The following is a 24,016-nucleotide window of genomic DNA, read 5'->3' as shown; positions in this document are numbered from 1 at the left end:
TCAGAGGAATTCCTTCACAAATGCTATGCTTTTATGTTTAATCTTGTGAAACTGAACCTCTCACTTAGATCTGATCATTTATAATTTTCTGCAAACATATGAGGAAACCCACATCCAGAACTGAGAAATAACTATATGCTGACAAGTTGATTTCTGGGCCAAATCAAAGTCCCCTTCAGCTGTGCTATACTAGATTTAATGATAAAAATAATTCACAGCATGAGATTGAGTTAAAAAAGAGAGATCCATCTATTAACTATGTAAGAATACCAAGAATGACTTTTAAAAATCATATGTATATGTATATATAATTTTTTCCTTTGAAAAAAAATTAGCACATTAACTTCAAGCGGTGCTTGGGCTGCATATTTTATGAGGTTTATTTGTACTGCACATCTTTGATGGGCTCTATTTGTGGCTGAAAGTACAAACATACTGATTACAATCACTCTTTCCTACATTTAGGAACAAAATTAATTATCTGCAAAAAGCAGAAAGGCTTAGATAGACTCTCAGTCAGTAAATGATAATAGACAGCACCCAAATATAATGACTCTGTTTCCTACTTTATCTGTTTTAGGCATTCTGAGTGGAATGAAAAAGGGAAAATTAATTCACTTTCTAAATATTCTTCAGAAAGGATTTGAATTGGGTAATAAGAAGGCAGCAGCATTAACCCTCCCCCTACACTGCAGTCCCTATGAAGTAAAAAAGCAGCCTGGCTGGATTATGCCTTTCCTAAAGGGGCACTTTTAAAGGATATTAAGAAATCTGTGTTTTCACCAAAACAAAGGTTATTTGTTTTGCCCCATTAATATTCCCCCCAACAAGGAATGGAACGGTAAACAGGAAGTCCTAGTATAGTGCCCCAAACTTGGCACTTAGCAAATCATGGCTACGCTAATGATGAAGTTTGTATTTTATTTTATTTTATTTTATTTTTTTATTGGTTGTTCAAAACATTACAGAGCTCAAGACATATCATCTTTCATACATTCGACTCAATTGGGTTTTGAACTCCCCAAATACATAATACAGACTCACTTCTGTTACATACTCACATTTTGTATTTTATCTTATAAATGCTGTAACACACTGGAAGACATTTTCCCAGAATTTGCTCATGTTGGCCTTTTAGAAAACTCTTTATTACATCGAATATTAAAATTGCCTCTTCCCTTGATGGAATTATTTTACTACAGTGCAGCTTCTTCACAAAAAAAAGGATCTGTGATATTCAAAATATGTTTTCAACTTTTAAGGTAGGAGCAGGAGAACGATCCTTTTAAGAAGTGGTCCAAGTTAGAAAGCATTTTCTGCCAGTGACCTGCATAAGATAGCAAAATGCATAGGCCTAAGACGCTAGTGAGCCAGGGTTACCTGTGGCGCTACTGTGAGTAAATGAGTGGCACTACATATGCCAAGTAACTTTACTCCAAGTGGAAAAAAGGAAATCACAGAAGAATTGTGTATCACACTGTACACATGACACCATGATTTTTGAAGCATTTCAGTTTTTGTAATGATGAAAGTGAGTATCCAGGGGCTTTTCCACCCTCACAAAGTACAAGGCTGCTTTCACCATATTGTGATTGCCTGGCCATCTAACATTTTCAAAAAAGGGATTGTGGACTCCCTCATTGCTGTCCTGGGAGCACACAGGTTCTCAGAATATCAGGTCATGGGGAGGTCTTCCTGGACTTCTGCCCTCTTGGGCAAATAACCCTGACTTTCTAACCTTTCTGAATATACTTGGAGAACAAATCAGTCCTCCCTGTCATTCCCAGCAGACACGGATAAGAATCTGTTTATTACCTTGTGGTCATCACTTTTGCATCACCTTTGAGTGCAGTAAAAGAGAAAGCTTCCTTCAGTCAAGTCACTTAGCAATATAAAACTCCCAACCCCACAGCCTGAAAAAGCAAGGAAGAAAAAGGCAGAGACAGAGAGACAGAGAGAGCAATAGAGTAGTAGCCAGAAGCCATCCAACTGGGTTTACTAAACCTAAGGAGAGGCAACAGTCAGGTACCCTTTGATACCTTCTTTGTATTCTCTGAACAGGTAACAAAATTGCCACTGTTCTCAGTCTTTGGATGTGTCTTCTGCTATGTGCCAACAGGTGGCACATAGCACTGCTTTCAGCCAACCAGTTGGAGTTGAGCTAATTATCTTCTAACTTCCAGAGTACCTAACTTTTGGAGGATCTTGCCTGGTCTTCCAAAAGCCTTTAGAATGTGGGAGGCTCTTGCAGCCATCTAACACTGGGAGGCTGTGAGTTGGAAGACAATTCTCCATGGATATCTTGTGTTTTTGCATGCCTTACAGAGGCAGTGACTTCCCTTTGTTCCAGACTATTTTTTCAAATGTCTTTGTATAGTGAACATCCTTGGAAGACAGTGTCTCTTTTCAGAGAAAAGAGTACATGGATTTACCACCCACTATAATGCAACTCACTGTATGCAAGGGAGTCATCCAGCCCTTTTTGACTTACCCTGTGGGAATTGGGGCTTGGAGATCTGACACAAATGCTTATACTCTGCTACTTCCATTGCTGTGAGAAATAAACAGATCACCATGTCTCAAGACTTTAACTAGCCCCCATGAAATCATGGCCTCTGTTAGTTGCCAACTGGGACTAAAATCCAAGATCTCTCACAGTTCTTGGAGGACCACACCAGTCCACAGACCATGAAAAAGAGAAAGAAATAACACATAACAAAGTAGAAATAAAGAGAAGACATAAACAAGTACAAATCATGCTGTTATGGTTTGGATATGAAGTGCCCCCTGCAAAAAAGCTTCTGTGTTAATGCAAGAATGTTTGGAGGTGAAATAACTACATTGCAAGAGCTGTAACCTAATCAATGCATCCTAGTTCAATGGACTAGGTGGTAACTTTAGGTAGGTAGGTGGGAGATGGCTGGAGTAGGTGGGTCACTGGGGGCTTATCCTGAAAGGGTTCATATTTCCTGTGACCCCTCCCCTTCTCTCTCTTTCTCTGCTTCCTGGACACCATGAAGTGAACAGCACTCCTCCATCATGCTTTTGTGCCATGATGTTGAAGCCAGATTTAAAGATAGGTAGTTAGTGTAGTTAGGTAAATCAGGTCTAATATGGAATACGATAAGGAAGATGGAGTCTGATCTGAGCCCAGGAAACCAGAACAACACCTGAGGAAACTGAAATGTTAACGACCCCAAGGCCCAGAATCCATCCTAAAGACTGTTAAGGAAGTAGCTCCCAGCAAATGTGGGGTGGTGCTAATCAAACCACTCCAGGCCCTTCCTGCCCAGATTACTCCTCTCTGCCCCATCAGTCCACCAATCTCCCACCTTTTGGCCTTCCTACCTGCATCCCCCATCACTGCAGGATAGAGGGAAACAAAGGACAGGAATGTGGGAGGACTAAAGGAAGACCTTAGATATAAAAAAAGGAAAAACCTCCCCCTTCCACGGATTCCTCCTTCTTCGTCAGGGAGGAAGTCTTTTCTGCTATGCTTTAATAAAGCTTCCACTTTACACTTGCCTCAGCATGCTTCTCTGGTGTTATACTTCAGCATTAGGGGAAGCAAGAACTTGTCACCAGTAAACAGCGGTAATAACGTTCTATTTCACCTTGGGCATACAGCAATGGAGTAGGCTGACTATGGACTAAACCTCTGAAAATGTAAGCAAAAATAAATGATTCCCTCATCTAGGTTGTTCTTGTTGAATATTTTGGTCACAGTGACAAGAAGCTTACTAAAATACATGTTGCCACTTCTTGCCAAGACAAAAGTAAGCAATTCTAGATCTGTGAAGAGTTCAACCAATTTCCTAATATGTCACATAATATATATACACATGTACATATACATATATTTGTATAAAATTGCAAGATTATATTAAACATTAAAAAAGCTTTTCTTGTGTGATTAATTTTGGAACTTGCCCTGAAATTAACATTCAGTGCCTAAAAGGTGGTGCCAATTTTTATTTTATACTCTTTCAATAAATAGTTCATCTGTGTTTAAAAACCCTTTTCCGACAGAAACCACCAAAGCTATTTTTGTTGCCAATAGAAAAAAAAAGGAGAGCAACCAATAAACATCTTTGTCTTCCAGAAATGGACCTCATGTAAAGTTGCTTACTGCAGTTCTGGTACTGACCTGCAGATACTAATCCAGTAGTGAGCCATTGACTTGGTTTTTGTCACTTTCAAGTCACTTGGTACTTAAAATGGCTTGTATGAATTCAGACTAGGTATTGCTATCTGAGACTAAAAAAATGAAAGTCCAAAGTGATAGCATGTGGAGAAAAACACTGACAATTTGACACCTGAGAAATGACCTCAGCCTTCAAAAGTGGAAAGGAAAGTAATGCTAATCTTGGAAATTCTGATGAGTTACACTCACTCACAGAGACAGCAAAATATAAGAATTTGATAGAGTGAATTATTATTGAGGATCAACCAGAGAATCTTTCCCGGAGCTTCCTACCACACATAAATAAATACTGACTTCACTGATGATATCTTGAGAGATTCTAGCAAGGGAAATGGATGTACTTATATATTAGAGTATGTTAGGTTCTCAAGAGGCAATATTACTTGCTATCCAAGGAAACCCCATAATGAAAATCTGGATCTGACCTTAATATTCAGAGTCAAAGGCAGATGCATTAAAAACTACCTGTTGGGGGCTGGGGTTGTGGCTCAGTGATATAGCACTTGCCTAGCATATGTGAGGCGCTGGGTTCAATTCTCAGCACTGCATATAAATAAATGAACAAAATAAAGGCCCATCAACATCTTAAAAAATATTTTTAAAAAAACTACCTATTGGTCTAATGGGTAGATTCTCAACATTGCAACTGGAAGATAACCTATTCCTAATCATCAGCACTATTCACATGGATTCTAGGCAAAGCCCGAGGCCTGTGTGACTGGAACTTCCTTCACCTCCCATCACAAACACTCCTTCTTCTCTTACAAATTATTTGTGCCTTTAAGTGTTAGGAAGATTAAAAAAAAAACTCATTGCCTTTTAGTACTTCATTGGGAAATTCTACAGGAAAAGTCTCCAAGGAAAGGGAATGCACTAAAAAACTGATTGTGCAGCTGGAAAAACAGTAGAGAATAATACAGGATATTAAATAATATAATAAAAAACCATTTAGCTTGTGTTTGGGGAATGAAGAGTCTAGTGAGGAGAGAGTGAAACTATTTGAGAAAATAATATAGAGTAATGGTTTAAGAGAATGAGTTTTGGAGTTGGACAGATCCAGCATTGAATTCTAGCTCTTCCACCTACTACCCAAATGACTCCTGAATGCAGCAACAAGGTTATTCACAGTCATCTTTCCAGATACTCCCTATGATCCCCAATGTCTATCATAGTGCTTCCACAATTAGATGCTCAATAAAAGTTTCCTGAAATGAATCATTTTTCAAATAGTGCTAAAATGGCTACTACAATGAGTACAGAAAGGGAGAAATAGTAATGGTTGAAAAAGTTGCAATTTTTGCACAACATTCAAGGGAAGTATTATAACAAGACAAGGTCATGAAATCCTAGAGAGGAAGCACTGACACAGAGACCTGCCGAGATGAATTGATAAAGCAAGTACATGAATACAGGTGGCAAAACAAAGTGCAAACATCCTTTCAAGGATATGTGAGCAATTGCTTTGGGGGAGGGGTAAAAAAAGCAAGCAAATTTGTAAAAGTTCTGAGAAACTTTCTGTGCAAGGGTTAAAAATCCAACACGTTGATTATTACTCACTTAATAAATGAATGAATTTTATGTGAAATATGCAATGGCTATGCATGTAGTCTCCACATAGGTATATGGAAGTACACTCAAAATTATTTTCAGAATAAAAACAGTCACTTTTTGGTGGTACTGGGGATTGAACCCAGGAGAGGTCTACCACTTAGCTCCATCCCCAGCACTTTTTATTTTATTTTGAGACAGAGTCTCACTAAATTGCCTAGGCTGGTCTTAAACTTGAAATCCTTCTGCCTCAGTCTCCCAAATTGCTGGGATTATGGGTGTGTACCACCATACCCAGAAATTAGTTACATTTAAATTTTTTTCCACTTTTAGATGGACACAATATCTTTATTTTATCTATCTATTTATTTATGTGGTGCTGAGGATCCAACCCAGTGCCCCAGGCAGGAGAGGCAAGTCCCTACCACTTAGCTACAACCCCAGCCCACATTTTTAAAAGAAGGGAGTTGTTCAACAATTTGGGTGTTATAACAATGCTGAAAATATATGCATTGCAAACTGCAGATATCTGTAGTTTCTTCAAGGTATAAAATGTGGAATTCAATAATATGCTAATAAATTTAACAGTGATACTTTCACCCAAATACTATTAAAGACTTACTCAATATTCACTTGAGCCAAGATATTTATCCTAGGTTGTAAATGTATATGAAGAGCCAACATAGACGTATTCACAGTCCCTTACTAATACTTTCTGGACTTTTCAGTATAATTTCTCTCTCTCCCTCATTCCTCCTCCTATGCGTATACATATAGTTTCTAATATTTTTCTTCAATTTCTTTGGACTAAAATAACATTAAGAGATCATGGTACTTAAGAATAAGCTTAAGGGTCATGTCTAGAATGATATTCTGGGCATGTCATTCAATGGTATTGCCTAGCATGTGCAAAGCCCTTGGTTCAATCTCCAGGACTACAAAAGCTAGTTTAAGAAAAACCCATTGTCCATTTGACACTTAGAATTATGTAGTAAGAAAGCTACTGATATGGGGTTTAGTGAGTACTTGTCATGTTCCCAAAGCTATCATTTCATTTATGACAAGTTGTCTGGTCTCTCCATAGACAAATGGATACTTACCACCTCCAGGGGTGCAGCTACAGACAATACCCCAATAGTTGTCTGCATGCCTTCACTTGCTAGTCTGAGGGACTGATAACTATCCTAGGAGAAACTAAAACACTAAAACCCTAAACTTATAAGCATGTAACAGTGTCACATTCACTTAGTAGGCCAAAACATTGTTTACAATCTGGGATGGATAGTAGCCACTAAAAATCCCTGCCTGGCAGACCTAATCTCATACTAGCTAAAAACATTGGCCCAGCTTATCGAGCACATTTTGAAAGAGGTCTCTCACTACATTCCCAGTACCTATCCTTTTCCTCGCCTCTTCCCTCCCCAAATCCCCTTCCTCTACTCTACTGGCCTTCCTTCTATTTTCATGAGAGTTTTTTTTTTCCTCTCTTTACAGCTGAATCTTAGGCAGGACTGACTGGCAGGGCTTTCCATTTTATCACAACAAGAAGTTAAAGGATGCTCCAGCAGAATCTCATTAATGCTTCAGCTTTAAATCAGGTTTTGCTTTGGGGCATTATGTAGATTTGTTTACATGAACAGAGTTCTGCAGTCTACCCAGCCCTCACTTCCTCTCATGTCTATAAATGGCCCTGCCCCTTTATGGCCCATACAGAACATAGGCTGGAAAGCACATGGGGCAATGATTCTCCCACCCCCATCATTTGATACATATTCCTTAGACTTGGTGAAGTCTAAGGAACCAGGCAGAATTTACATTCACTTTCTGCTTCAGTTTGGGCATTCCCAGGGGATGGCAGACTTTACACTCTCATAACCAGCTGGGAGCTGGGAGCAATCAGGCCCTTAATGGCCAAACAGAAAGGGACTGCATCACTGAGCACCTCTTGACAGCCAAGACTTTTCCTCCTGAATGATAATGACATAAAATGTACTCCCCTTACACGCATATGTGCACATGTGCATGCACGTGCGCGTGCGTGCGCGCACACACACACACGCATACATGCACCTAAAATGTAGCAGGTTTGGAAACCTGAAATAGCTATCTAATGTAAGTTCAATATGTCTTTGCAAAATCCTAATGGAGCTTTTAAAGTGAAAGTCTGGAAGGGTCCAATGGGGGACAAAATGGTAAGACAGAGTATTAGATTGTAGCAGCAGAAGACCTTAGATTCTACTTTTGGCTCTTTCATTTATTATCTAACTTTGGGTAAGCCTCCTGGAACTTTATTTCTTCATTTGTAAATCTATGAGATTCAGCTAGCAAATTTCTCACAGCCTGTTCAATATTCACATTCTAATGAAATTTTCACTATGGTAAAATTTAGTCAGTTACACGTCTGTCCACCAACAAGAATTAAGAACTATGTCTTGGGTAGTTTTGGATACCCAGCACCTAACAAAAGGCCATGCATAAAGCAGAGATTAATAAATGTTTACTCATTAAACTTTCATGTCTACAGCCTCATCAGGACAATGCAATTAATTCCTTACCAATTCCCCCACTTCATTTTTTTTTTCTGTTTAACAGCACTACAGAGCCAGTCGCAGTGCTGCACATCTGTAATCCCAGCAGCTTGGGAGGCTGAGGCAGGAGGATCATGAGTTCAAAGCCAGCCTCTTCAAAAGCGAGGCGCTAAGCAACTCAGTGAGACCCTATCTCTAAATAAAATATAAAATAGGACTGGGGATGTGGTTCAGTGGTTGAGTGCCCCTGAGTTCAATCTCTGGTAACCCCCCCCAAAAAAAGCACTACAGGACACATTTTCAAGATCAACTATGTGGCTGTCAAATGACCATTATCAAAGGCAACCTTTTGTCTTTAACCTTTTCTTCTTGCTAAAGGCATTGTCTTTAACCTTTTCTTTCCTCTTGCTAAAGGCATTTTTACACTCCTGGTACCCTTGCTTTCTATCTAGCACACAGTGGACTCTCAATCAGTATTAGTGAATGAACATATGAATGCATTTATTTTTCATTTTTCTAGTTCTATGAAATTTACTTTTGCATAAGGCCCCAGAATCTGGCCTCAAATTATAAAGCAGTCAAGGGAATAATTAGCCACTGAAGAACACCATTGTTAGAGCATTTCTGTTCATTTTACTATAAATTTTTTTTTCAGCAAATGTGTTTTAAATGGCTAACATTGTGAATGGGGCAATTATAGCAGCCCCATAAGTAGCCATGCCGAAGGTTGCATCATTTCTGTCCTCCTTCCTCATTTAATTCACCAAAGAACCCAATTACTCCTATCATTTTATACTTCCAGAGTTAAAGACAAGGCTAAATGGCCCAATCTGTTCTCCACATTCTGGATAATCAATGGCTCAGAATACATAGCAGCTGTACTGTACAGAAGCTAAACCAGGCCAACCAAGCTTGGGTTTGAATCCTAGCTCCTCCCACTTAACCAGCTTTTAAAAATTATTATAATTAACAGTACAAAATAATAGGATTTTTGTGACAAATTCACACATGCACATAACATGCTTTGATTGGGTCCACATCCTTATTTCCCTCTTTTCTCCCTACCCCTCCCCTTGATACTTTTCAGGTTTTCTACTAGTTCCCCTTCTATTTTTTTTTGTTTGTTTTTGTTTTGTTTTTGATTCCACATAAGTGACAAATTACCTGGCTTTGAGATCTTGGACAAGGCCCTTAACCTCTCTAAGCTTGATTTCCTCTAGTGTAGAATGGGAATCACATTATGGCCTATCTCATGTGTTATTGGAAAATATTATATATACCAGCCAGCAGAGTCCTGAGCTGTACTAGGAGCTCAAGAAGGATAGTATATTCTACTATTTTGCCACCTCCTCCTACAAACCTGGCAGTATTCAGGAATCAGTACCTCAAGGGGATCTGGCTGGTAGCTCTTGGCTGACTCTGTTCTGCATTGGAAGGGTACATTCTGTGGTTTTCTGACAAACAATGACTGAAACCAAGAAACTAGCTGATTCACTTCCAGAAATGTCCTTTCCCCATCACAAATCCCATCAGGCTTAAAGACTGCTATTATCGGGCTGGGGATGTGCCTCAAGCAGTAGCGTGCTTGCCTGGCATGCGTGCGGCCCGGGTTCAATCCTCAGCACCACATACCAACAAAGATGTTGTGTCCACTGAGAACTAGAAAATAAATATTAAAAGTTCTCTCTCTCTCTCTCCTCTTTCACTCTCTCTTAAAAAATATTGCTATTATCAGACATATATATACAAATGTTTTGCTTTTCTTATATTCCTGTGTAGGTTTAGTTAGTGGGTATTAGGTGGGTCTTTTGTGCTCAAATTCTTTACTCAATATAGCAATGCAGTATACATAATTAAGAGCATGAGTGAAATCAGAATCAGAAAGAGTGATGATAACCAAATTAAAGGGAGAACCAATCAATTTCTGAATTGTGGCTCTTCCACTAACTAAATGGGTGTCCTTGGACAAGCTGCAATTTCACTAAATTTCAGTGTCCTTGATTATAAAATTGAGATAATATCTCCCACTTCACAGGATTGTCATGACAATTACTAAAACTGACAATAATAGTTATAACAGCTCACATTTATTAAAGACTTACCATGTGCCAGACAGATACTAAGTGCTTTAACACATGCTATTCTCTATGAAGAAGATATTCTTTTTCTCCTTATTTCATGAATTGGGAAAATGAGGCTCATAAAGATAAAATGGCTCCCCAATGTTCCACAACAAAGAAGTGGGTGGAGCTATAACTCAAAACCAGGTTTGATGACTCCATAGCCTGCAGTTCTAACACTATCTAGCTCTGTAAGGTCATTTAGTCTACCTGTCATCTTGCCCACTCTGATTTTTTCACTTCTATCTATCAGCACCAGCTACTACACAGGCTACCCCACCCTAGTAAATCCCCGTCCACTGAAAAGTACTCACAGTGGTGGTCAGCTTGCCTCCATTCTTCTGGACATATTGGATGGAATCATGGATTGTCGAAAAGAGACCCAGCAGGACGTTCTCCATGTCGTAGATTCTGTACATGCCATTCACCAGTTCTTCAAGGGACAGGATGTATTCTCTCCAGTACTTGTCAATCTCCACCACACCTGCCATACAGCCTTGCATGACCACGTTGCAGTAACCACCACAAGGCTTCACCATCATCAGTCCCTGGCAGTAAGAGCAGTACCACATTCTGGTGAGCATACGGCCACAGTCCTTACTGAACTTCAGGTGGTCAGTTGTGTTGATCACTTCAATTCCAAGATTCAGGGCCTGAAGGAAGATCCTAGTGACTTGCAGTGACTTGGAAACTTGGGTCATGATTAGCTTGGGGAAATTCCCAAATACTTTCAGGTCACGTCTTGCTCCTCGGAGGCACTCGTTGATGTCGATGGCTGACTCAGGCAGGCCTGGGTTCATTAGCTGGGTATAGATGACTGGAAACAGGCTGTCAAACAGTTCATTGACCATATCGTCCACGTTGATGTCAGAACCCAAGATGTAGAGAGACACATCTGTGAAAAATTCGCCCACAAATTCAAAAGCTTGTGGGGTCAGGCTCGGGTAGTTATTCTTGAACATGGCATTGGTATAGTTCTTGGCATGGCGAACAACAATTTCAAAAGCCTCTGTAAAATAAGAGATAAAGAAATGCCCACAAATTAAAACATGAAAAGCCAGGGTGTAATTGAATTTGAGATTTCTCTATTGCTGTGGTGATTAAGATCCCATTTGCCTTAAATAATTGACTTGCATTCATTTCTGGCATTGCCTCTATTCCTGCAATTGTTTGCTCCTATAAATCAATTTTCCTTTCTGAACATCATGACCAAACTCTGATGTGCACATAAATTCTTAAACACACAAATTATGTTTCAAATGACAAAAGCTGGGATTCAGTTAACATTTCAGCCTTTCATGAAAATATTGATTAAAAATTGGCTAAATGAGAAATTATTTCTCTTTCTCTCATTGATTTATTCAGATAAAAAGAAATTATATTTCAGATCATTTCATTCTTAGGCAGAGATAAATATTTGACAACAAACCATACACTGTATAAACACATAACAATTTAAGCCTGTTCAGCCCTGGGGGAGAGGGAAGTTATTAGCCAAGAATAAAAGTTATCATGAATTTCATCATTTTGGGTAGATCTTCTCCAGATAGCGTTAAAGGGAGCTATCAGCCAGACTGCCGGACCTGGAAATGAAATTTATCAACTGAAAGAGTATCTGGATGGGAAAAACAATTCATGCACTTATCTATATATTTGATACTGAAAATAATTGCAAGCTAAACATCTGGAAAGACAACTGTGAAGCTTCCTTCATAAGTTCAGCTTTCACATGATTTGGAAGCCTTATCTACTCCACAGAGACCAGGAATTCATGATTACATCTGCTATCCCAACCCATTGGCATAAGGCCCAATTAGTGTCATTGGTCTGAGAGACAAAGTCATAATATCACCATTTTATTTTCTCCAAACCGACATTCTAAACATATTATCCCAAATAATCAGAGTTACGCATTTATATAAGTGAAGGAAAAACAACTATAGTAATAGGTTTTTCAAGAAACGAGAGTTTTAAAACAAGCAAACAAGAACCTAAGTTTCCTGAGAAGTTTAAAATTAACTTAGTACTTTCAATTCCTTTCAAAATACAAAGGTCCATAACAGATGTATTCCAAATGATGCCAATTCATGAGCCTTGAAAAATCAAATTATTACCACTTTCAGACTACTAGAGGGACTGTATTCCAGCAGTTCCTTGGGATCACTTACTCCAACATTTCAGTCATCTGTGACAGAAGCGAGCTCTAGGTTGTGTCACCACCATCTGCCCTAGATCCCTCACAAGGTAGAACATGCTCCTTAGATTCTTCCCTTGGGCTTATGACATGCCCAGCAATGTTGAACAGATGCCAGTGCAATTCTGTAGAGCTTCTAAGTCCACTTGAGGAAACATGAGTTTGGAACACATCTTAACTTTCTATAAAGGTTTTTGAGAATATGTGTGTTGGCTATAGGTCCAAGGGCAGCTCAAGTGTAACTGTCATGGGGAGACACTATTTTGTGCTGATTATTTCTGTTTTGCACCTGTGGGACCTGGGAGAAATATCTTTCTTTCCATCAATTACTGCATGTCCATTTGTTTGTTTTGTTTAGAACATTAAGCAATTCCTATCATGTTTATCTATGTTGCAACAAACTTCCTAGCTCCACATACTACTTAATTCTTAATTGTTGAATGTAAAAGGTAGGTGAGGTCAATACAAAGGACCAGTCAATGAATTCTTTAAAATCATCAGAAATTTTGGGATTTAAAAGTTTTTATTCATTTTAATTACACTTAGCAATCATTTATTTCATATTGGGTGCTGTGCCATACTAGGGGTACAAAAGCACTACCTAGATGGAAATAAATGATACACTATTCTTGTCTTTGAAATATTTGCAAGGATGTTGGGCATGGTGATAAAAGCCTGTAATTCCAGGTATGCCTGTAGTTCCAGCTACTTGAGAGGCTGAGGTAGGAGATAGTAAGTTTGAGGACAGCCCATGTGACTTAGAGAGGCACTGTTCAATAACAAGTTTTTGTTTCTTAAAAAAAGGTTTTAAAAGGCTGGGGTGTAACTCAGTGGTAGAATGTTGTCTAGAATGGACAAGGCCATGGGTTGAATCTCCAATACTGCCAACAAACAAAAAAAAGACATATTCACGGGGCCGGGGTTGTGGCTCAGTGGTATAACGCGTGCCTTGCATGCTGAGGCACTGGGTTTGATCCCCGGAACCACGTAAAAATAAAAAATAAAGGTATTATGTCCATTTATAAAAAAAAACAAACATATTCACAAGATAGATGGTTTAGAGTGTGCAAAACTTTTGCATGTATATTATGACAGCTCTTTTCTGGCATAATATTAGTGTATTATGTAATATTAGTGTATTATCATTGTATGTGATAGTGGAATTCTTTGTGATATTGTGATATATTCATATAGGCACATTTGGTAATATAACCCCATTTTAAAAATGATGATATTGAGTCTCCACAGAGTGAGAGGACTTCCACAGGGTCATACAGCTGCAAAACAGAAGTAATCAACACACACTGGTCTCTCCTGAAGATATATGCAATCTAGCTGTCCTCAGACTCATAGCCAATACACATTCTCAAAAACTTTTGTAGAAAGTTCTGTTTTAAACTCATTATTTTCTCATTAGGTAATGAGAAATTTCCATTCCTTTCTGAATGGAAATGTAGTAGACATAATTGCAGCCCAAAGGCCAATAAAGCAGAGTGTCACTTGCACCTTTGCCTTGGGGCATCATGAAGTAAGAGAAGAAAGAAGAACGATACAGAGACGCAACCCCTGTAGATCTCAATTATCCAAGGCACTGTAAATATATTCTTTACAAGGCAAATTTTATATGAAATACACAGTGTATTTATTCTCTAATGAACAAGATATATGGTAGGGAAATCCCATAGATTCTATCCTTTTTTTTAAGTTTCTGTTACTACACTCTGGATCGATAAAAAAAGAAAATAACAAAAGATCATGAACTCTTCTGCAGAAAGAAAAACAAGAATACATATTGAACGTGGAAATGGCTGGGGGCCCATATCAAAACTCAGGTTCACACATGTGCTTTCCTCCAAATTCCATAGCTCAGAATCCATTTTGCACATCTCTAGGTTTTGCCCCACCCTCTTATTTCTATATCACAGGACAACAGACCAAACTATAAGTACTCAAGCAAAGGCTCTTGGGGGACATATAGGAACCAACATTAAAGCCAACAGGAGGTGAAAAGGAAAACTTTTCTAGGCAACTTCAGGTTTCATGAAATGAAGCCAAGGGCTAAAATAACCGTAAGGCAGTTTGCTCCATTGTTTTTTGGGGGTCAGATTAGAATGTACACTTCAGCTAGGGGAGGCTTTTTGCTCTCTTTCCTGGGACAAAGTCAATATATATGACCAAGAAATATTGAAACAAATGATTGTAAAATCAGAGCTATTATGAAAAATTTGGAACTGAACAGAAAATATTCTCATTATTTACAGCATATTGAAATATACATGATATATATATATATATATATATATATATTTAATAAACTGAGTTAATACACATTCTGACATAGCAAGTTTTCTAGATTTCTAGATGTCCCTATCACCATCCTGGTCACCAATATTTGGGCATGCTGTAGTTTTGTCAATGTCCTCCTTAAATTACGGTGCTCAAAAAAGGACAGGATTCTCCAGATGTAGTTTGACAGATGAAGTGTACAACCAGGCTATCACAGCTCCTTAAGTGGTTCAATAACTTCTTATCCTACCCCCTAGGACATATAGCCTATTATAGCAGCAAAATAATTATCCTTAGTATTGGGTGCTGATGTACCTGCATTCATACCCAGACAGAGGAGATGTGCTTTTATGGACATTTTCAGAAACAGACTGAGAATTAAAAAAAAAAAAAAACAGTATACTTGGAAGAAGAGAATAAATGAACCATGAAATCTCTTTCAAGCCCCATAGAATAAGAAAGTCCTTATAGAAGCAGGTTATTTTTTTCAAGGCAGTTTTCCTGGCACTGTAAGAATGGAAAATATTTTGTAAGAAGAAATTTCCTTTTCTTTTTCTTTCTTGTCTACTTCAGTACTGGGGATGAATCCAGGACATCATGCATGCTAGGCAAGTGCTCTATCATTAAGCTACAGCCCAATCCTAACAACATTTTATATTCCTAGGATAAACGCCTCTCAATTGAATCAACTAAAAACAGTTCTTATTTTCAAGCACAGATACCTTAATGAAAAAAAGAAATATAAACTTTATGAGGTACCTGTAATGCATGCCAGTATCTGGGGTAAACTTTCTCATATCTGTCCTCTAATTGCTTTGACATATATGTTTGGAAATAATTTTATTATGCTGGTGAGAAAATCGAGGCTGAGAAGTTAAGTGACTCACACAAGGTAATGATCTCTAGCTAAAGGCTAGGGCCTGAATATAATGTTGGTACACAAACAGTTTTAATAAATCACTAGAGCTTCAGTATGGACTAGTTTCAAAATTAAAACCTCCTGGGGTCCCAGACCTATGGATTCCCCCATACTTGAATGGGATTTACCTCAAGAAACAACACAGTTCTCACAGTGAAGATCCAAGAAAAATCTTGTTTTTCAGGCAGGGAAGGGAAAATTAATAATTTTTAAATACACCATAATCATTTTGCCACAACAAATGCTTGCTCTTTATAGAATATATAATTTACTAAAGCTTGACATAACTGGAGGAAGGGCAGTTAGATAATTCAGGATCCTCTAGACTTCCTGTCATACCTAGCCCAAGTAAAACTTCTAAAGTCACAGTCCAAAGAGAAAATACTGTGATTAATGAAAATACTGTGAAAATACTGTGATTAATCAGAAGATTGTAGAACTTCCCTTTAACAACTAATCAATAAATCTAAAATATAGTAATAGTTTATTACAACTGATAGGGCTACAAGACCCAGATCCTATTTAAGGGAGAGAGTTCTTAGGGAAACCTAAAACAAATAGGTGAGAAAAAAATTTAAGAGAGGAAACTGAAGCCTCTGGCATTTATAGTTACAGTAAGTATTAAATAGCCCAGCTTCTAAGCAGGTTAACACAAAACTTCATATTAAATTTCTAATTACTAGCTGGATGCAGTAGCATACACCTGTAATCCCAGTGACTCAGGACTCTGAGGCAAGAGGATCACAAGTTTGAGGACAGCCTAAGCAACTTAGTGAGGCCCTAAACAATTTAGTGAGACCTGTCTCAAAATAAAAATATAAAGTGCTGGGAATGCAGCTCAGTGGTAAAGTACCCCTGGGTTCAATCCCTGGTACGAAAGAAAGAAAGAAAGAAAAGAAAGAAAAGAAAGAAAGAAAGAAAAGAAAGAAAAGAAAGAAAGAAAGAAAGAAAGAGAGAGAGAGAGAGAAAAAGAAAAGCCTAATGACTTCAAATTCCTACTACCCAATATATCATGGCTTACTTTGAACAAGCAACTAAAAATCATATTAAAAAGTAAGATAAACACAGTCTGCAAATACAAAGCAATTATTAAAACCATATTCAGATATGGCACAGATTTTTGGATTTATCAAACAGGGAATCTAAAACAACTAAGATTAATGTGGGATTAAAGGACAAAGAGCATGCAAGAACAGTTGGGTGATTTAAACAAAGATGAAAACTCCAACAGATACCAAAAGGATGTTGGAAATCAAGTATACTAAAACAGAAATGAAACATACCTTTCATAGGCTTATCAGTATGTTAAAAATGATCAAGAAAAATCAGTGAACTTGAAGATACATCAATAAAAATATTCCAAACTAAAAGGGGAAAGAAAAAAGAAAGAGCTAAAATCATATCCAAACATTCCCAGACAAAAAAATAAGGCACAAAATATGTATGACTGTAATTCCAGAAAAGATGAAACAGAAGAAATATATCAAGATATAGCAGTCACAAATTTTTAAAACTTCATTATAGATACAATTCACAGATCCAAAAAGCTCAGAGAACAAGAAGTAGAATTAAAAATAAAATGTCATGCCTGGGCATATATTCAAACTACAGAAAACCAAAGACAAAGAGAAAATCTTTAAAGAAGCTTATACAGGAATAAGGATAAAAATTACAACAATCATCATCAGATCCATGAAAGCAAAAAGGGTTAAGTGAAATATTGAAGATGTTATAAGAAATAAAATCCCATTAACCTATAATTCTATATCCAGCAAAATTATCTTATAAAAGTGAAGAATAAATAAAGACTTTCTCGGGGCTGGGGTTGAGGCTGAGTGGTAGAGCGCTTGCCTCGCATGTGCAAGATCCTGGGTTCAATCCTCAGCACCACATAAAAATAAAAAAGTGAAATAAAGGTATTGTGTCCAACTACAACTAAAAAATAAATATTTAAAAAAATACTTTCTCTGACAAATAAAAATGGAGGGAGTCTGTCTTCAGTAAACCTACCTTGCAAGAAATATTAAGACATTTTACAGGAAAATCATGTAGACCAGGAAATCAGATCTACATCTGGAAAGAAAGAGTGTTGGAGGGGCTGGGGTTGTGGCTCAGTGGTACAGCACTCACCTAGCACATGTGAGGCCCTAGGTTTGATCCTCAGCACCACATAAAAATAAATAAATAAAGATATTCTGTCCAACTACAACTAAAAAATAAATTTTAAAAAAAGAGTGGTAGAGGAGCAATAAATAAAAGTAAATAAAATTTTCTATTTCTTTTTTAGATTTTTAGATAATCTAATAGATCACTGTTCAAAGTAATATTGCAACAATGTATTTAGTAATTGTAGCATCTGAGTAAGTAACAACAATGGCAGCAATGTTTCAAGGAGTGAGAGAGGAACTGAGAATATTCTCTCTCCTTTCATTTTTGCAGTGCAGGGATCAAACCCAAGGCCTTGCACATACTAGATAAGTGCTCTACCACTAAGCTATATGTTTAGCCCTAATTATCCCCTTAAATGTGAATGGCTTAAAAACAGATTAAAAGATTGGAGTAGATATAAAAATAGGGCCCAACTTTATGTTATCAGTAGGAAACACACCTTAAATATAATGATACAAATACTAATTAAGGAAAAACGTTACTACTAACACCACAGAAGTCCAAAGAATCATTAGAACAATGATGCACCACAAATTTGATAATTTAGAAGAAATGGGTAAATATACAGACACAATCCTTACTGATTAAATTATGAAGAAATAGAGTTCTTCAACAGATCAATAATGAATAACAAGATTGAATTAATAATAAGAACTCTGTTATCCAAGAAAATCCTAGGACCAGATGGCTTCACTGCTGACTTTTAACAAACATTTGAACAACTAATACCAATTATTAAATTACTCCAAAAATCTGAAGAGACAGGCATTCTTCCAAACTCATTATAAGGCCAGCATTACTTTGATACCCAAACTAGACAGGGACACATCTAAGACAAAAAAAAGGGGGGGGATAGTTACAGGCCAATATCCTTAATGAACTTAGATGCAAAAATCCTCAGCAAAACACTAGCAAACTGATTCCAACAGCCAGCACATTAAAAGGTTATTCACAGTCAGGAGTGATGGCACACGCCTGTAATCCCAGTGACTCAGGAGGCTAAGAAAGGTGGATCATAAGTTTGAGATTAGTCTCAGCCACTTAGCAAGACCCTTAGCAACTTAGCGACCCTGTCTCAAAATAAAAATCAATCAATAAATAGATAGACAGGGGTGTAGCTCAATGGCAATGTGCCCCTGGATTGAATCCCTAGTGCCAAAAGAAAAGAAGACAAGTGATTATTCACAATGATCAAGTGAAATTCATTCCATAGATGCAAGGATAGTTCACTACAAGAGCTAATATCAGATTGAATGGGGGGGGTGGTTGGAAAGTTTTCTAAGAGCTGGAACAAATCAAGGAGGCTTACTCTCACTACTTATATTTGACAAAGTACTGGAAATCCTAGCCAAAGCAATCGGGCAAGAGAAGGAAATAAAGGGCATTTGAACTGGAAAGTAAAAAGTCAAATTGTCATTGTTTGCAGATGGCATGATTTTATATATAGAAAACCCCAAAGACTGCAACAACAAATTGTTAGAACTATAAAACTAATTCAGCAAATTTGAAGGACATAAAAATCAGTAGCATTTCTATATACCAATAGAAAATTATCAGATAAAGAAAGCAATCCATTTATAACAGCTACAAAAATAAAGTTAAAAATTTAACCAAAGAAGTGAAAGATCTATAAAGTAAAAACTATAAAACAATGAAGAAAGAAACTAAATAGAACATATATACATATGCAAAGTGGGAAGACATTTCATATTCATGGATTGGAAGAATCAATATCATTAAAATGTCCATACTACCAAAAGTTGACCTATATATTCAAAGAGGCATATAAAAATATTTGCTCCATATCACAAATCAGAAGAGAAAACAAATCAAAAGCACAATAATATATCTCTTTAACCCAGTAAGAATGATTATTATGTAAAAGTCTAAAGATATCCAGTACGGTTGAGGATACAGAGAAAAGCCAAGACTTGAACAGTGTTGGTGGGAATATACATTCGTATAACCATTATGGAAAACAGTGTGGAAGTGCCTCAAAAATTAAAAACACAACTACCACATGACCCAGAAATCCCACTGCTAGGTAACATATAAAGGAAAGGACATCAGTATGACAAAGAGATATCTGTATTACCATGTTTATGTGTCCATCAACTAATGGATGGATAAAGAAAATATGGTATATATATACACTATGAAATACTATTCAGCCACAAAAAAGAATGAAATCCTGTGATTAACAACAACATGAATAGAACTAGAGATCATTATGTTAAGTAAAAAAAGGACAGCATAGCAAGTCAAATACCATATAATTTCACATGTGGACATAAAAGTTGAGGATATAATGTACTTACTAAGAGCTAGGGACAGTTGAGGGAAGGGAGACATAGGAAGAGGTTTATTACTAGGTACTGAGTTATACTTAGATAGGAATAGGAAGTTCTAGTGTGCTATTGTACAGTAGAGTGACTATAGGTAAAAAAAATGTACTATGTATTTCAAAAAGCTATAAAAAACCTTTTTGAATGTTTTTACCATAAAGAAATAAAAATGTTTGAGGCGTTAGATATGTTTAACCTGATCTAAATGTCATACAATATATGTGTGCATGGAAACATCACATGGTTCCCCACAAATATGTACAACTTTTGTTTTTATGTATCAGTTAAAATGTTTGAATCTTTCTGGGTTCAGTGAAACCTGCCTGTAATTCCAGTAACTCAGGAGACTGAGACAGGAGGATCACAATTTCATGGCCAGTGTCAGTAATTTAGCAAGATCCTTTCTCAAAATAAATAATAAAGGGGATGGGACTGTAGCTTAGTGGTAGAGTCCCCAAGTTCAATCCCTTGTACCAAAGGAAAAAAAGATCTAAATCAATATAAAGAAACAGAAAAAACTGAAGTAGGCAAATTAATGTCACACTAAGCACACTTTGGAAGAAGGAAAATTATGAGGGATTCAGAGGGGCATTACTTAATGGTCTGTTCTCCAAGAAAACATAATAATCCTTAAAGTGTAGGAACTAACAATATATGTGAGGCAAAAGCTGGTATGTCTGCATAAAGAAATAATAAAAACCCACTATTATAGCTGTAGATGTCAATGTCTCTCAGTATCTAAAAAGTTCATTAGGCAGAGAACTAGTAAGGACATAGTTTAACTGAATAGCACCATCTATCAACTGGATCTAATTGATATTGATAAAACACTTCATCTATCAACAGCAGAATACACATTTTTCTCCAGCACCCATAGAACATCCACATTCTGGGCCATAAAATACATCTTACTAAATTTTAAAGCATAAAATTCATATAAAGAATGTTATCAAATCACAATGGATTTAAACTACAAATCAGTAACAATAGTTACAGACCATTTTCAATCACTTGCAAAATAACACATGGGCATTCAGGGTGTAGCTAGTGGTAGGGCACTTGTCTAGTATACATGACAGCCTGGTTCCTATTCCCAGCACTACAAACCAAAATTTAAAAAAAAAACACAAACAAACAAACAAACAAAAACAAACAAAAAACCCACATGGGACCAAAAAAATCTCAAGAAAAAATTTAATGTGTTTAACTAAATGAAAATAAACATACAATTTGTGAAATGCAGTAAAAGCAGTGCTTTCTGTGCTTACAAACTTGGTAAAAGTGATGAAATGGACTGGAATGACCTAAATTCAAAATTTCTGTAAAGTTATGGTAACCTGGACATGATGGTATTAATAAAAGAATAACAGAATACATTAAAGAATGCAGAGCTTAGAAATAGACCACACAAATATAATCAACTGATCTTGACCAAAAAGGGAAGGCAATTCAATAGAGAAAGATTGGTCTTTCCAACAACTAGTGCTGGAATAATTGGACATCCACATGTAAAGAAATTAATGTACACACAGACTTTTCAACATTATAAAATTAAGTCAAAATTGATCAAATATTTGAATGTAAAATTCAAAATTATAAAATTTCTTGAAGATAACATGGAGAAGATTTTGGTGGCCTTTGGCTTGCAATGAGTTTTTAGATATTAAAAAAGCACTATCCATGACATTTTTTTAAAAAAATGATAAATAAAACTTTATGAAGATTAGAGAAATTTGTTCTGTAATCTTAAAAAAAAGTAAAGAGAAAAGCATTTGTCACAAACATAAAAGACAAGCCATACAGTGGGAGAAAATATTTGAAAAATACATATATGGTAAGTGTCTTGAATCCAAACTGTACAGAAAAGATTTAAAATCAGTAAGAAAACAAGCAACCCCATTATAAGATGGGCAAAATATCTGAACAGACACTTTGCCAAAGAAGATAAACAGATGGAAAATAAGCATAAAAATGATACTGTCATATTTCATTAGGAAAATGCAAGCTAAAATAACAATGAGATGCCATTGAATAGCTATTAGAATGGCTACAAGTCATAAAACCAATGATACCAAATGCTGCAAGGATGCAGAGAACAAGCATTCTCATTGGGAATGCAAAATGGTACAGTCATTAGAAGAACTGCTTAGCACTTTCTAACAAAACTAAATTGTACATTTGCCGTGTGATCCAGTGATTGTGCTCCTTGGTATTTACCAATCCAAACTGATTTGAAAACTCACATCCACATAAACCCTGCATATGAATGTTTATATAACAGCTTTATTCATAATTGCCAAAACTTGGAAGCAAGCAAAATGCTTTCAGGGCTGAACTGGATAGATAAACTGGGGTACTTTCAGAAAATGGAGTATTATTCACCACTAGAAAGAAATGAGATATCAAGCCATGAAAAGACATGGAGGAAACTTAATTCATCTTACTAAGTCAAAGAAGTCAATATGAAAAGTCCACATACTGTATAATTCAAATACATGGCATTCTCAAAAAGGCAAAACTACAGAGATACTAAAAAGTTTAATGGTTGCCAGGGGGCTGAGAAAGGAAGAGGAGTGGATGGGAGAATATCTCAAGTTTGAGACTGGAGGGTGGTGAAACTATATTGTTTGATATTCTAATGGAAGATACACGAAATTATGCATTTCTCAAAACAGAACTGTACAATATAAATAGTAAAAATTAATGTAAATATGGACTTTGGTTAATAATTATCAACATTGGCTCATTAATTTTAACAAATATATCACACTAATGCTAACAATATTATTCATTTTCTTAAAAAAATTTAGTTGTAGGTGGACACAATATCTTTATTTTATTTATTCATTTTTATGTGGTGCTGAGGATCAAACCCAGTGCCTCACATGTGCTGGGCTAGTGCTCTGCCACTGAGCCACAACCCCAGCCTGTAACAATGCAGGAGAAAGAAAGAATGTAGAAACTGTATTATGTGCTCCATTTTTCTTTAAATCTAAAACTGTTCTAAACAAATAGAGTATTAATTTTTCAAACTGAAAACTAACCTGGACCTTGGAAATTAATTCTTGATGGAACTAGTGACTGGAGCCACTGAACAGTGTTAAGTCACTCCCTCTTTTTTCCTTCAATCTGCTTTGACATTTCTTTCATGAATTAGGGAGTTTTAGCATACAATAGATGCCATATGGCATCAATGTAATTTTAATTGGAAAAACTACTGGAAAAAGTTAATGGACCAAAACACCCAAACAGGTAACACATTTCAATGTTATTTTTGAATGCTGAATAACTTTTAAAAACTCAACCACATAGAAACTGCAAGTTTAGGTTGTTAAAAAAAAAGGACCCACATTTTAAAAAAATAGTTCATATAGTTCATAAAGTATAACAAAAGTATTGTTCAAATTTTTGTTGGATTTTTCCAGCTTTTATGGTTCATATTAATTTAACTTAAATTGACTAAACTTTAAAAAAGTTGTTATTAAAAATAAATCATTGGGCTGGAGATGTGGCTCAAGCGGTAGCGCGCTCGCCTGGAATGCGTGCGGCCCGGGTTCGATCCTCAGCACCACATACCAACAAAGATGTTGTGTCTGCCGAGAACTAAAAAATAAATATTAAAAAAATTCAAAAAAAATCATTTATTTGTGCAGGCCTATGACCAGCCTATAAATGTGTTTTAGTTTTAAAGCTAAGCTACTAA

The 24,016-nt window shown here is 36.6% G+C and overlaps 1 protein-coding gene across 1 annotated transcript in view; it reads right to left on the bottom strand.

Annotated features, from left to right (window-relative positions):
- The window catches only part of Gpc3 (glypican 3), a 399,890-nt gene that overhangs the window by 172,141 nt on the left and 203,733 nt on the right, over positions 1-24,016 (bottom strand). Inside the window, exon 3 of the mRNA XM_005337686.3 lies at positions 10,715-11,409. Coding sequence (XP_005337743.1) covers positions 10,715-11,409 — 695 coding nt within the window. The remainder of the gene's footprint in view (positions 1-10,714; positions 11,410-24,016) is intronic.

The sequence above is a fragment of the Ictidomys tridecemlineatus genome, chromosome X (genome assembly GCF_052094955.1).
Source record: "Ictidomys tridecemlineatus isolate mIctTri1 chromosome X, mIctTri1.hap1, whole genome shotgun sequence".
Classification (NCBI taxonomy): Eukaryota; Metazoa; Chordata; class Mammalia; order Rodentia; family Sciuridae; genus Ictidomys; species Ictidomys tridecemlineatus.
Note: the sequence above shows the minus strand (reverse complement) of the source record. Positions and strands in the feature narration are given on the sequence as shown.